This window comes from Plasmodium inui (genome assembly GCF_000524495.1).
Source record: "Plasmodium inui San Antonio 1 unplaced genomic scaffold supercont1.4, whole genome shotgun sequence".
Taxonomy (NCBI): Eukaryota; Apicomplexa; class Aconoidasida; order Haemosporida; family Plasmodiidae; genus Plasmodium; species Plasmodium inui.
The window spans coordinates 340,667-354,648 of NW_008481838.1; the positions used below are offsets into that span (position 1 = coordinate 340,667).

A 13,982-nucleotide genomic window follows, 5' to 3' on the forward strand; every position below is an offset into this window, starting at 1 on the left:
AAAGCAGAACAACGAAACGAAACGCAACATAGCCAAGGGACGCGCGGAACTTCACCGAACTGGCGAGATAACGTAACAAAAGTGGAAGATACCCACCGGTCGTGAGTCTTGTCTCCCCAAAGTTTCACTTAACCATCCCAGCACCGATCCCTTTGTCCGTGAAAAAACCCTCCTCTTTCATTTTATTAATCTTTTCGATGTATTCATTTTTGATGGCAACTTCTCGTTCGTCTTCCTCATCCTGTTCATTTGCTTCGGCGTCCTTTTCCTTTTTGTCCTGCTCTGTTTCTGCGTCGTCCTCGTCATCCCCCTGCTGGGAGGACCTCTTCCTGGACTTCTTCTTCTTTTTTTTCTCGTCTGTTCCCTCCGTTTCCTTTAGCTTCCTCACTTTTTTTTTCTTCTGGAGCGCTAGCACCTGCAGAGGGGTGGGGTGGGGGTAAAAAAACGGTTCAGCAGGCATTCCAAAGGTGGTATATATATGTGCACACGGCGATGCATGTCCCAAACAACAATATTGTCAACAGAGTGGAGAAGACGAACGGTAAAATATGAAAACACAGTGAAACATGAGAGAAGTTGGAAGAGCTTTTCTCACTGTATGTCCTGCGCATTTACGACGATGTTTGCTCAACGGGGAAAACCACGCTAGGTCCTTTTTTTCACATCATTTTCGCGATCCGTCGCCATCTCTTTACTCACCTGAGCCAAGAACGATCCGTCGTTTTTAAATTTGTTGTACATCTTGGGGTCTACATAACGCTGCGTGGGGTTGCTGCCCCCTTCATTCACGTTAGTGGCGGGGGACGACACCCCATCTTCTTCTTTACCGTCGTCCGCTTTCATTTCTTCCACTGGCTGATCGCCCAGAGAGTCATCGTCCTTGCCTTTCTCCTCCCCCTTTTCGGCCATCCTTCTGCCGAGGGGGGTTTCTCTCAAGGGGTGACGCAAATGGGTTGGCAGAAGAGCTGCTTAGCGACAGAAGGGATTGGCTGCTTAAACGCCCAATGGGATGGGGGGGGAGAAAAAAAAAAAAAAGTATGCCTTTTTTGTATGACCTGTTCAGAATTTTTTTTTTCTTTTCTTTTTTTTTTTTTTTTTTTGTACAGTTCATTTTATGCCCTCTCGTGGTCCATTAACTCCCCCGTTGGGGAAAAAGGGTTTTCTTTTTTTCTCCGCAGGCTATACTTTACCCGCGTTGCTGTCATCCCATTTACGTTCGTGTTCCTGACGCGGGAAGTACAGAAGGGACAGGTGAAGGTACACGCGCTGGCGTAATTGTCCTCTTGCGTGTGGGCTCTTCTCCCCGTCAGTAAAGGACCATCGGTTGAAACTCAAAAAAGGGAAGAAAGGACAATTTACAGAAGGCCCAGCCGCATACGCCCACTTTCTCGTGTGAAATGTGACTGGCAGTAAATTTCCCTTTCGTGCCATAATGGAGATGGTTACGTCACTCGAAACAAATGGTAATCTAATCGGGGAGAAAACGAATCCTTTCGCTGGCATCCCGCGCCGGAAAACTAAACTGTTAAGCATGCACCTCTTCTGTGTGTTGGTTTAGGACAGGACCTAGCGGTGGAAGTATACCCTCTCCTCTTCACGATGTAGCAGCAAGGTTGCGCTGTGTAAGTACCACCGCAAAAAGGCGAAGCCGAAAAACTGCACAGCAGAACAGCCAAACAACCGAACAACCGAAGAGTCGGACAATCGAACAGGCAAACAGCAGGGGGGCCCCTCCAAGAGAGCTACCCCCCTCACAACTCCGAGTGAGTGTTCCCAATTGGCAGGGGGGGACAGGGGTACCCGGGCATAACACATAGGTGCGCCCTCCACAGGTATACATATGTATATATGTATAATTGTCTTTTTTTTTTTTTAAACGGTCGAAGTTCTCGCAGGGGGATCGAAATGGGCTCAATGCGGAATTGCCAGCTCGCCCGTGTTCGTTAGGAAAAAAAGGCGAAATGTCAAGGGGGGAAAATGTAACGTCAAACTGTGGCGTGCAAAGTGTCACGTGCAAACTGTGACGTCCAAACTGTGACGTCAAAATGTAGCGTGCAAACTTGGGGGCACAGGCTGCCCGCTCATCCGGACCCCTCGATGTGCGTCACGATGTCAGCGACGTTGGTGCCAACCTTGATGGGCTTGCCGAAGAACAAACTGCTGGAGGCGGTCGACAAGTAGTCTGCGAAGAGAGGGGGGGGAAAAAAGGTAATGAGGAAATTTTATACCCAGGGGTTGGGTGAGGCCAGGAGAAATATACTCTGCACCTGCGTAAGGACGATTGTACACACGTGCGTACATTTTCCCAGACGTAACACACTTCTCCACACGTGTGGACACTCCCCGACTTACCAATTGAGTTGTGCACGCATCCCTGCGTGAGGAAATTCGTGGCGCACTCGAAGCTCATCTTGTGGAAGACGTTGCGGAAGCACCCCAGTCCGTGTCTGCTGAACGATTTGAGGTCGCCTACGGGGAGAAAAAAAAGGAGCAGGTTGATGAATCGAAAAAGGAATACACTAATGGGTCATAAAATGAAGACACTAATGGGTAGATCAGTGGAGGCGAAGCGGCCCCGAATTGATCTGCGAGGTGCCGTTCCCCTCGTACAGTCCGCCTCATCCGCCGCGTCACCGCGTCCGCCGCCTCCCCCGCAACTGTTTTTTTTTCCCTACCTGTGTGCGTCATAAAATCGCTAATAAAAGACAGATGGCGGAAATCGATCTTAATTCCGTAGGCCTCAAACACCTTCTTGAGCTCCTTCGTAATACACAGTCGACCTGCCTCAATCCCATACGTCTTCACGATCGTATAAATGTCGTTACAATACAGTTTCGTCTTATCAATAAATTTATCCTTGATATTGTAAAGCTTAAAAATATTCTTCCCTTCGATCTGCAGCTCATACTCAGCACCGGTGTGTGTTATGTCCTTCCCTTTTAGCACTTTGGGATTATTCAGATCTTTAACTTTAAAAAGGATTTCTTTGGCTAGTTCTGTCTGCACGTAACTTAAGAAATCAATGGCGTGAGGGAAGAAGTTAATGTCCCATCCGATCTCAAATTTGAGTGTCCATGTCACTGGAGAGAAGCTGATGTTCTTGACGAAGCACAACAGACTGGACTTTAGCTTTTCCATGATATTTTTTACACACTTTTTGTTTTCACTTTGCATTTTCGCTGTGCTGTGTTCTCCTTCCATTCTTTCGTCATCCTCCCCGTCGTCACTACCGTTCTGTATGTTCACGTTATTTTTATAGTCGTATGGGAGGTTTGCGAAGTCGTTGGCGATTCTCTTTTCCCACGCATCGTCTCGGCTGGCATCGCTGCGGTAGTCTTTGCTTTCGTCTTCTCGGTAGTCCTCCTTTTCATCGTCACAGTAGTCCTCCTTCTCATCGCCTCGGTAGTCCTCCTTCTCATCGCCTCGGTAGACTACCTCCCCGTCTGACTGGTTCCCGCTCTCCTCTGTGTAGACCTCTTCCCCGATCCGCTCCGCCGATGTGGACCTCTCGGAGAGGGGGGACCCGTTCGTCGTCAGCTTCGCAGCCCCGCTGGCAGGTTCCACTCTAGGAGCCCCCCCAACTGCCCGTCGCTTCTCCTTCGTGCAACCCTCCTCCATCAGCGGGGCATTATGTGTGATACTGGGGGCGAAGGAGAACCCGTTATCCGTGCGGGCCATGTCGGACTCTTCCGAAAGTTGGGATTTCATATCTGTAGTTCTTCCCCGCTTGCGCGTTTCCTTTGCACTCGTCAGGGGGATAACGTTCCCCTCGTCGAGCTGCTCCTCCCTGTCCAGCTGCTCCTCCCCGTCCAGCTGCTCCTCCTCTTCCAGCCGCTCGTCGTCCTCCTCCTCCTCCAAGTCCCCCTCGCTTCTCTCACTTTCGTCGTAGTCTTTCTCCTCTTCAGACGCAGAGTCTGCGTCACCATCAGCTTCCTCCTCCGATTCGCTGCTGCTGCCGCTCTGTCTTTTCTTTCCATCCTGCCCGCCATACCCCTCATCCTCCGTGTTGTCCTCTCCACCATCATGGTTATTGCTCCCTCCAAAGGTTTTTCCATCCATGTCGTCACTTAGTGCCTCTTCTTCATTACCATACTTGCTGGAAGGAGCTCCTCCGTTGGTTCCCTTCTCAAAGAAGCCACCCCTTCCTCCTCCGTCGTTATAGCCGTCTTCCTCGTCTATGTGATTCTCATCTCGTATGATACCAGCGTCGGTGTCGTTCGTGGATCCGATCCCGGCTGCTCCTCCCCCTGCTGTACTTCCCCCCCTGGAGGTCATAAACTTCAACTTAGCGTTAATCTTATCCTCGTCATTCTTGTATTCAAATTTCTCCATCTGGAAATTGAATTCCTCCTGCATCTTCGAGGAGACAAATTCGAACAACTCATCGTAGTGTTCATGAGAGAAGGAGTGAACATGTCGCATGTTGTAAGCAAGTAAGCTCTCCTGTATCTTAGTCAGAACGGAGCACAGGACACAGTTCACTGCTTTACTTAAAATGACCGGCACGGTTATATGGTTATTCACTCTGCAGAAATGGTGGAGGTTCTCAAACTGGATAACGATCTCGTAATTCCACTCCTTCTCGATGTCAAAGCTTAGTTGTGTCTTCTTTAGTGCGTTCATCACTTTGGCTGCTTGTACATCCCCCTCGGGGGCGGTGGAGACATACTCTCCTCCTCCCTGCGTTTCGAGGGGGTCTTCCCCTCCGCTGTTAACCACTCGGAGAGTATGCATCTGTGTGTTCTTTGCCCCCGCTTCTCGCAGAATCAACTTCCTATCGACACCCACACCATAAATCACATCACTCAAGCATATGCTTTTGTACGTACTCAATATTTTCTCCGCAATTTCGCTAATGTAACTTCTCATCGCGTTCGCATCGCTGGCGGTGGTGGTCCCTCGTTCTTCGTCCATCTTGATCGGCACATATATCATCGGTTTGGAAGTCAACTTAGAGGTGAGGAAAATCTCCTTCAGTCGGGGGATTCCCATCGTGACGTTCTCCGTTCCAGCCAAGTGGAATGTGTTAAGAGTCATTTGCGTGGCGGGCTCCCCAAATGATTGGGCTACCAATATGCCGATTGACTCTCCCGGGTCGCAGAGGGATCTGAAATACTTGGACTTGAGGAGGGATGCAGACTGCATGTCGAAGTCCTCCGGGAGGCTGTAGCAGTCGGCGAGGTTCAGGTCATTCGCTATGGTGTGGTGGAGCTTCTCTCGGAAGCGCTCGGATGTCGCTCCTATGTACGAGTAGGGCGAGAAGTGGGTCTCGAGGGGGTCGCACTCGTCGCAGCCCTCGTCGCTTCCGCCGCTGCTTCCACCGCTGCTTCCCATGCCGCTCCCCCCGAAGAGTCGCTCATTCCGCTGCATCTTCGCCGCGGCATCGTGGAGGAGGTATTTGCTAAACGCGACGTGGTAGTTGCTAATCAGATCCTTGGGCGTATCGAGGTAGGAAATCCTGGACGGGTCGATACCATCCTCGCCATACAGAAACTGGATAATTGCATTGTCCTCATTCCTGACCGTTCCATCATAGTGCAGTATCACGGACTCCATGCATTTAATGAGGCACCTCTGAATGTAGCCCGATTTGGCCGTCTTCACGGCTGTGTCGATAAGTCCCTCTCTTCCAGACATGCAGTGGAAAAAGTATTCCTGTGGTCTTAGTCCCTCCAGAAAGCAATCTGTGATTAGGCCACACGCCCTAGCACCATAATCGTATCGATGAAAACTAGGCAATGTTTTCCCTGATCTCATCCTTGGCACTCTCTTCCCCTCTAAGTACTGCTGATCCAGCATGCCACAGATCATCGCGTAATTCACTTTGCTCCCTTTCGCACCGGTAAAAATCATATTGCTGAATCCGTTGTTTAAGAACTTATTCATTAGGTTCTCCATTGAGATTAGATTGTTCGTATTTGAGGAGATACGACAAAGGTATGGCTGGAAGAGAGAGTCAATTAATCCGTCGAAATCGCCTCTCATCTGGAGAAAGTACGTTCCGATGAGGTACTCCAGCTTATTATATACATCTTTCATATTATAAAATTGGAAGCTCGTGTCTTCATCCGTTCCTTTCTGATTCACGTAATCCTCGTAGTAGTGCTCCTTTCCATTAAATGATAGATTGCCTATCTCGTCGTTCAGTAGAAACGATGGGAAGCTCTTCTTCAGACAGTCCCTTATCGTTCGTTCGTCATGTTCGTTTATACGATGGGGGGGCTCGTCATGCTCTCCCCCGTACGGTTGTCTGCCTCCCTGTTCCTCTTCACTGTGCTCTTCAAACCCGCGCCACTCTTCCATGTCCTCCAATAGGCGCAAAAATTTCGTCAGCATTTCCTGCGTAGTGGCTCCTCTTCCCCGTTGCTGTGGTTGTTCCGGTTCATCCGGTTCATCCGGTTCATCCGACTGCTCCCGCTTCTCCTGCTGCTCTGCTTGCCCCTGCGCCCTTTCCGCGCTGATGCTACTCAGCACGTGATGCAAGATCTCCTCATTGCTCACCTCGTGTGAGAGGTCGTTCACGCAGCTAGCCAATGCGGGGAAGTGTTTCAACACACTTCGGCTCTGGAACATCTCAAACAAGACGTATACCTTGAGCTTCCTGCTGCACCTGGCTCTCCTCAAAAAATGAAGAACCTTTTTTATTACCCTCATGGCCTTGTGCCCCGAAAAGTTAGGGGTGTCCATGAAACTGGGTTCGCTAAGCGACCGGAAGAGTTTCCTCACCAGCGTGCTGCAAAGGGGAGGGGGCGGTTGTTCCTCCGCTTCGTTCGCTTCGTCTGCATCGTCCGCTTTGTCTTCTTCCTCCGCTTCGTCTGCATCGTCCGCTTCCCCTCCTTCCCTCCGGAGTGGCCGCCTCCTCATCATTCTGTCCAGCGCGCGCTCTACGCGGGAGGAGGGCCCCAAATCGTCGCCCTCTCTCCCCGGGCGCTGCGCCAACAGGTGCTGTATTTCCTTGTTCAGAAGAGCGGCGAAGTAGGTCTCTCCCTTTATGTCCAGGTGGTCCTCGGATGGAGCAGGACCCTTCTCATCTTGATGTGGCTCACTCGGGTGGTGGCTCCCTTTCCTCCGCTTTTCAGTTGGAAGTAGATTCACTGGGAACCCCCCCGCTCGGCAGTCATTGATGAAGTCACTCCTACGTCTGTACCGATCATACAGGCCATTCACAAACATATCGTTGTTCTCGTTGTGCGAATTTAACTTCTCCCTGCTGTAAGCATTCATCTGACTGATGTCTGCATTGAGAGCTTTGGCAATAGAGTGAGTGAATAAATTCTGGAGATAAAATCCAGTGAAGGAGATCCTCTTTCGTATGTTTCGCTTTTCCTCCCTGGCGTCTTTCTTGAGAATAAAATCGTAAAGACTGAGACTTGTACCCCGTAACTGCAAGAAGCTAATGAAGAGCCTTCCAAAACAGTCCAACATAACTGCTGCGGTTTTCGGGCCGAACAATTCATAGCATAAATGAACAAAACTGTTTGAGCTAGCTCCGAAATGTAGTTTGTCTAGGACTCCTTGGAGTAACTCGGAATTTTTAATTATCACTTCGCATTCATTTATTGGATCGAAAGACCAGAGTGATGGATCTGTCTTGGCCTTCGCATAGTAGTTTATCCCTTTGTAATTTCGCATAAATTCATTGTCTCTCCTCTGATTGTACGTCTCGATGGCAACTCGATCTATTATGGTCTTCAGTATACTAGTTATGAGCTGCTTGCCTGTCCAGAGTCTCCTTGGGAAGAGGATGGCGGGCTGCTCCGTCACGATGGTGAAGTGGGTTCTGTTCAGCACCACGGCGTAGGGGTCCAGGTAGCTGTGGTTTCGTATCTTCCATCGTATCCTCCAGCTGCTATGGGGGGAGTTGCCCCCTCCAGTGGGTCTCCTCCCCCTTTCGAAGAAGAAGCAATCCTTCCGGGAGAGCAAACAGTTCAGGGCGCACTGCAGAAGATTGCAGTACTCGTCGTAGTTGAGGAACGTCTCCAGAGAAGTCAAGTGGAGTCCTCCCAGGATGAAATCCTGTGCCAGACCTCTCAACGGAGAGCCGTCCTTAAAACTCGTGAAGAGAAAATCGCTATTCATCAAGTGCGTCGCCTCCGATCTCGCATGTGCTGTTTGAAGAAGGTGCAGATTCATTTCGTCCCCATCGAAGTCTGCATTGTAGGAGCTACAATTAACATAGTTCAAACGGAACACTTTCTCCTTTTCGAAGATCTTAATGAAGTGAGCCATGATGGAAAACTTGTGCAGAGTTGGCTGTCTATTCATGATGACGATGTCTCCATCTCGAGCATGTCGGTGTAATACCAGCGTTGAGCTCTGCTTCCTCAAGTTCATCCTTTCCAGCTGCCTTACCAGAATGGCTCTTTTTTCGTAATCCTCGGAGAGCTTAAAAACGTTTCCCTTTGAGTCTCTATAACTTAACGCACCAGGGTAGATGTCGGGTCCGTTTAGAATGAGCCGCTTCACATAATCGAAATTATTCTCCGTAATGCACTCATCCATAGTTAGCTTTTTTGCAAACTCGAGTGGCACTCCGATCTGATTTGTCTCTATGAAGGTATCTGGAGAAATGACTGTACGAGCACAATTGTTTACTCTCTTTCCCATTATGTTTTTTCTCAGAATTCCTTCCTTCTTGTCGAGGATCTCCCTCACTCCCTGGTTACTCATTTTTGCATTCGGTAGATGCACAGCGAAGCTGCTGTCAAAGAAGCTATTCACTGCAACCTGCAGGTTGCTGAATAGAATGTTAATATAGGCACTCTTATTTCGGTAAATGAGGTCATAGTTTCTTAAGAAATCCACTTTGGTGATCTCCGTATCGTCATCCATAATGTCAGCATTGAATTTGTACTTCACTCGGATTGAGAAGAGGGAGAACATTTCCTTGTAGAGGTGCAGTTCCCTCTTGTTTTTTTCTATAAGATCCTCGAAATTGACTTCCTTCTTCGCACTAATGCATAGATTCAGGAGAGCGTTAAACTTACTTAGCACATTGATCATCTTCGATTTTTTATGAACCCCCCTGCGTTTTACTCTGAATCTGTTGGCACTGATCCCCATGTCGTGCAGGAAAAACACTTTGTGTCCGTCCCTCTTTGTGAATGGATACAACAGTGTCATAATCTCTCGATCGTTTTTTTTGAAAATCTTTTCCAGCAGAGCGATCACTTGGAAGCTGAAGAGCCTCAAGGTGCTCTTCTCCTTGACGTTCTGCTTCTTGTAGTTCTTCACCATTTGGGGGAGAGAAGGGGCGGGAGAAGGGGAAGCGGTGTCCATCTCGTTCGCCGCCATTGCCACTTCATCTGCCTCGTCCGCCTCGATCCCAACTTCATCTGCCTCGTCGCGCTCCACCATCTCCTCCAGCTCCTCCTCCCCATCCACGGGGCCGTCCCCCTGCCCCCGCTTCTTCCCCGATCGCATATACTTCTTCAAAAATGAGTTCTGCAGGTATAGGCCAACAAAATTAATAGTGTCTCTCTTCTGGGACATCCTGGCCGATATGTTTCTCCTAAATTTGCAGCTCTGGCAACGTCCACTCTTCTTCATGATAAATTTGAGTGTCTTCGTCAGCTGTAGGTACTCCTCATAGTTGTAGTTGGACTGGAAGGCGAGCTTGGTCGGGTCGAAGTTAAACCTTTTAATTTTCTCCTTCAGCTTCTTCAGGTTGACCGGGGGGAGGTGCCCCTTCTGGTGGGTTCCCTCCTCAGCTTCGTCTGTGCTGTTGGATGTGTCTACTCGGTTGGCGTGGTTCCCTCCGTCCGTTTCGATTTCGTAGTCCCCCCCGTCATTTTCAATTTGGTAATCCTTCCCCGCCGCTTCGATTTCATCGTTCTGTTTCTCCCCTTCACTCGTGTAATTCGTCGCGTCGAGCTCCTCCCCGGAGGTTGTCCCGCCCCCCTGCTCACAAATCCTCCTATAAAGATTCTCAATCTCCTCGACGACGTACTCCCTGTCGTAGTTCCTCTTGCAGACGATCTTATTGGAGCTCTCGATCTCGTTCAGAGCCCTCAGCTGGTAAATATGCTTCAACAAAAAACCTGTATCCTCAGAGCAACACAGTTGGTAGCAGTTCAGACAGACTAGTCCTAGCAGCTCACAGAGGTCTTTGTAAAATAACGGATTGAATAATGGAAGCGTGAATTCTAAGTGTCCAATATGTCCCAGGCAGTTTTCATGCCTTTCAAAACAGACGCTACAAATCTGTCTATAATCGATTGTCCCATATTTGGGATCGAAATACATTTTGGAGGTCACTCCATTGGAGCTTGTTTTTTCATACTCCATCAATTCGGTCTCATACTTTCCCAGAGAAATCCTCCTGAGCTCTTCGCTGTTCAGCACCCCCAGCTCTGCACTCCGCACCTCCACACTGACCACTTTGTTGATGTCGTACATGGTGGGTCGTCTAAGCAGAGGGGGGGATGACTAGGGAGCAGCCTCAGCATGGAGCAGACCCTCTCAGTAGCGAGTGCTTAACCCCAATCGGTCGTAAAAACGCAACCCGTGTGAAGCGTGCATCCATGTAGGTGCAGATGGGGTGCTGCCAAAACGTGTGGTTGCCTGAATGCGTCACGGTTTCTCTTCTGAGCACCACGCCGCGCATGCGAACGGGTACATTCATATGCGTGGTTGCGCCTTTCCCCCGTTGGGACTGTCCCAGGGACTGGTGAAGCTCAACTGGGGGGAGGAAAAAGGGGGGAAGTTCCGAAGAAGAGGCAGAGAAGTGGGAAAAAAGGGACAAAAAAAGGGGGCAAAAGGGAGGCGAGACATAGACGATGCAGTGCCCCCCTTTTCCCTGCACAAGCAGGGTCACCTAAAGAGTGGCGGAGAAAAAAAACAAAAGCCACTCCCCCCTCAGACGTTAAAGCGTGTTCATAAAGGTAAGAATAACTCTGCATCTCCCCATGCATATACCTATGTAACCCTCGCGTGCGCGGCGGAAATTACATATCACTCCGCGCAACATCCCAAATGATGCAGCGCAGCATACTTATAACGTACGCAAGTAGATACCCAGTAAATGGCAAGTACGTACGCTCTAAAGGGGTTATGATTATATTAATTAAGGATGTCACGCAAAGAATGATGGGGGAAAAAAAAAAAAAAATCCCATTTGTATATCAATTTTTTTTTTTCATGCTTCTCCTCTGTTCGCTTCCGTTTAAACGGAATAACTGCAGCGATACGTTTTTTTAAATTGCTTTTTTTTTTTTTGGATCGCCGTCGGGGGGGACGAGGGCGCGGTGCCATTTTAAATCCAGTTGGAGAATCGTCTCCTCATGCGGAATTGTACATACGGCTTTTCCAGTATGAAAAAATTAAGGATAATAATGTACCTTTTTTTTTTTTTTTCCCTTCCTACTTGAATCACACAATTGCGACAACATGGCAGGTTGTAGGGGCAGCACCACGGGGAGAAAAGAAGAAAAAAAAACAACGCTTTGGGCGCAGCAGACATAAAAGGTGAGGGGTCATGCGATAGGGTCGATGCTGCAACGGGTAAGGGTTACACTCCTGAGTTGTTAAGCGCAACGAGGATGTTTGTTCCACGTGGCGTTCTTCTTCTTCCTCCTCCGCACTGCCAACTTCTTTCCCCCCCGCGGTTCACATCAGATCGAATCACAGCAGAGTCCCTTCCCGTTTGGTATCACCCCAGATGATGCGGCGCCCCACAGGGAGAGGCCATCATCCCCCCTGACGCATTTCTTTTCCTTTCTTTTCTTTTTCCGACTGGTTCCTCTCCTCTTTTTTAAAATATACATGCCCGTATGCGTCACGGGCCAGGCAACTCCATCGGTATTTAGCCTCTCCACAATTTCGCAATTTACAAAAAAAAAAAAAGAAAAAAAAAGAACAAGTTACACTTATGTAGCAGCACGACGTGAGACTGAGACACCCACATCCGTCTGTGCAATTTTCTCCACACAGAGAACACCTCCTCCCCCGTCCCATTTAAAAAAAAGAAAAAAAAAGGTCTAACCAAATGGGGTTAGGATGGGGACCCTCCTTTGATGTCACCAGTTGGTCCATTTCCTCTCGTGTTCACTGCCACTCATACACGTGACGTTTCCATTTGGGGACACGCTGGCAGGTCTAACCGCGGAATGAGTGCCGAAGTGCAACGGGTGGGAATCTGCCCTGCTCTGTATCATCTCATCACGAGGGTGACCCTTCACGGTTAATCCTAAATGGGGTAACCTCTATGCAGTTTGCCTTCTTTTTTCCCCTTTACACTGCCTCCCCCCTCCAGGGTTCACACAAGAAGGCAAACGCACCTAGTTCGGATGCACCAATTTGATGCACTGGGACAAGTTAAAAAAAAAGGAGGTAACGCATGAGCAGTGCACGAGGAGGAAGACCCGCCGCGTGCATTGAAGTAGCAGGGGTGTGGATCTTAGTGTGAAAAAAAAAAAGAAAACCTCCGGAACAATCTGGGAGAAGAGCGAATAGCTTTCCACTTATATTAGCACTTCCCGCCCATCGCGAAAGGGGTAAAGGTGAAGCCGCTTCGTTTGTACATCCCTCCGCAAAGCGCGCCATTCATCGACGACCGCCTGCACCACAAGCACATAAGGCAAACTCCCCCCATGGAGAACATCCGAATTGTGCTCAGCGAAGACCTGCGGGGGGGAAAAGTGCACGCAGAGCTCCAGGCGCTCTTAAAGGAGAAGGAGGAAAAGGACAAGAATGAAACGGAGTATGGGAGGATGCTCCAGGGGGGGCACTCCCAACCGGGCCTCTTCCAACCCGATGGCGTGGGCGGGACACCCCTTCTGGAGAAGCGCACCTGTAACATTTATACGAACTTCCCCTACAAATCTCACTTCGTGAAGAATCACGAGAGGAGGAAGCGGGAGGGGATGAAGCGGGAGGGTGGCCCTGAGAGGTACGCGGACCACATGGAGCTCAGTGGATACAACCAAATGGAGGAGACTCCCCCGCCGAGTCACCTCCAACTAGCATTGATTCTTGTCATCATCGATGAATTCTACATCGAAGAGGAATGCCCGCTTCTACGCACCTCCATTTTGACCAAAATCGAAAACATACAAAAAGCGTATGACCATGTTAAGGTCATTTGTCTCTTCATAGGAGTGCGTGAGTATTTAATTAGGACGGACTGTAACAGGGAAGTTGATGGGTCCTTCCCCGGGAGTAGTCTCACTGAGGGGGGGAAATCCAACTCACGTGATGGAGAACACTCCAAGATGAACGGAAACATGCTCGATAGGCTTATGACGACACTGCTTATTCGTCACCACGTGGATTCCATCGAGATGGAAAACGACAAATACCTGCACAAGTTCATCTTCAGATGCTGCCGCTATCTCTACGTGTCGAAGATTCGGAAGCTCAATTCATATTTTAAGGTCAAGCCGGCTGGGCTCAGCCAGCTGAAGCTTTCGCAGTTGCATCAGGAGGGGAAGTCAAACGGGGGGAAGTCAAACCGGGAAAAGCTGCATCAGGAGGAGTCAAACCAGGAGGAGTTGAGCCCGCCTCCCCCCGGGATGCTGCCCGGCACGCTTCCCAGCACGCTGCTCAAACGAAGACATTTCTCCACGTGGGTCTCCCAGTTGATGCAAATCAGCGGCCTGTCCGAAGATGCCTCCATAAACATCGCCCAAGCCTTCAACACCCCCTTCGACCTAATCATGCACTTGAAAAAAAAAGACGACGAAGAGTGCTTAAGCGATTTTATCATCAGTACGCCCTACGGGGATCGGCGCCTCGGCAGGGCCCTCTCGCGCAAGGTGTTCCGCGTTTTCTCCCCCGACGCGCATCCGGACAATTACGTTTCGTAGGCCCGAAAGCGATAGTTGCTGTTGCAGCATTGTCGTCATTTCGTCCTGCGGTTGGCGCGGCCCAAAGTGGCATTGTTTTTTTTTCAGCCCCAGAGGTGCGAAATGTTGCTGGCTCTTTTTGTTCACTTTTTTGTGTACTTTTTTGTTCACTTTTTTGTGTACTTTTTTGTTTACTTT

The 13,982-nt window shown here is 49.5% G+C and overlaps 3 protein-coding genes across 3 annotated transcripts; 1 reads left to right on the forward strand and 2 right to left on the reverse strand.

The window, feature by feature from the left end:
• Positions 1 to 124: 124 nt before the first annotated feature.
• C922_01235 (hypothetical protein) lies at positions 125 to 909 on the reverse strand (the record flags this gene model as incomplete). Its single annotated transcript, XM_008816843.1, has 2 exons — positions 125 to 415; positions 700 to 909. The coding sequence occupies 2 exons, from the start codon at positions 907 to 909 to the stop codon at positions 125 to 127; spliced, it is 501 nt and encodes a 166-aa protein (XP_008815065.1).
• A 1,172-nt stretch (positions 910 to 2,081) lies between these two features.
• Positions 2,082 to 10,398, reverse strand: C922_01236 (DNA-directed RNA polymerase I subunit RPA1; the record flags this gene model as incomplete). The annotated part of the gene is made up of 3 exons (XM_008816844.1): positions 2,082 to 2,182; positions 2,353 to 2,469; positions 2,676 to 10,398. 3 exons carry the CDS (start codon positions 10,396 to 10,398, stop codon positions 2,082 to 2,084), a joined length of 7,941 nt encoding a protein of 2,646 aa, XP_008815066.1.
• A 2,192-nt stretch (positions 10,399 to 12,590) lies between these two features.
• On the forward strand, positions 12,591 to 13,805 carry C922_01237 (hypothetical protein; the record flags this gene model as incomplete). The annotated part of the gene is made up of 1 exon (XM_008816845.1): positions 12,591 to 13,805. The coding sequence occupies one exon, from the start codon at positions 12,591 to 12,593 to the stop codon at positions 13,803 to 13,805; it is 1,215 nt and encodes a 404-aa protein (XP_008815067.1).
• Positions 13,806 to 13,982: the final 177 nt, after the last annotated feature.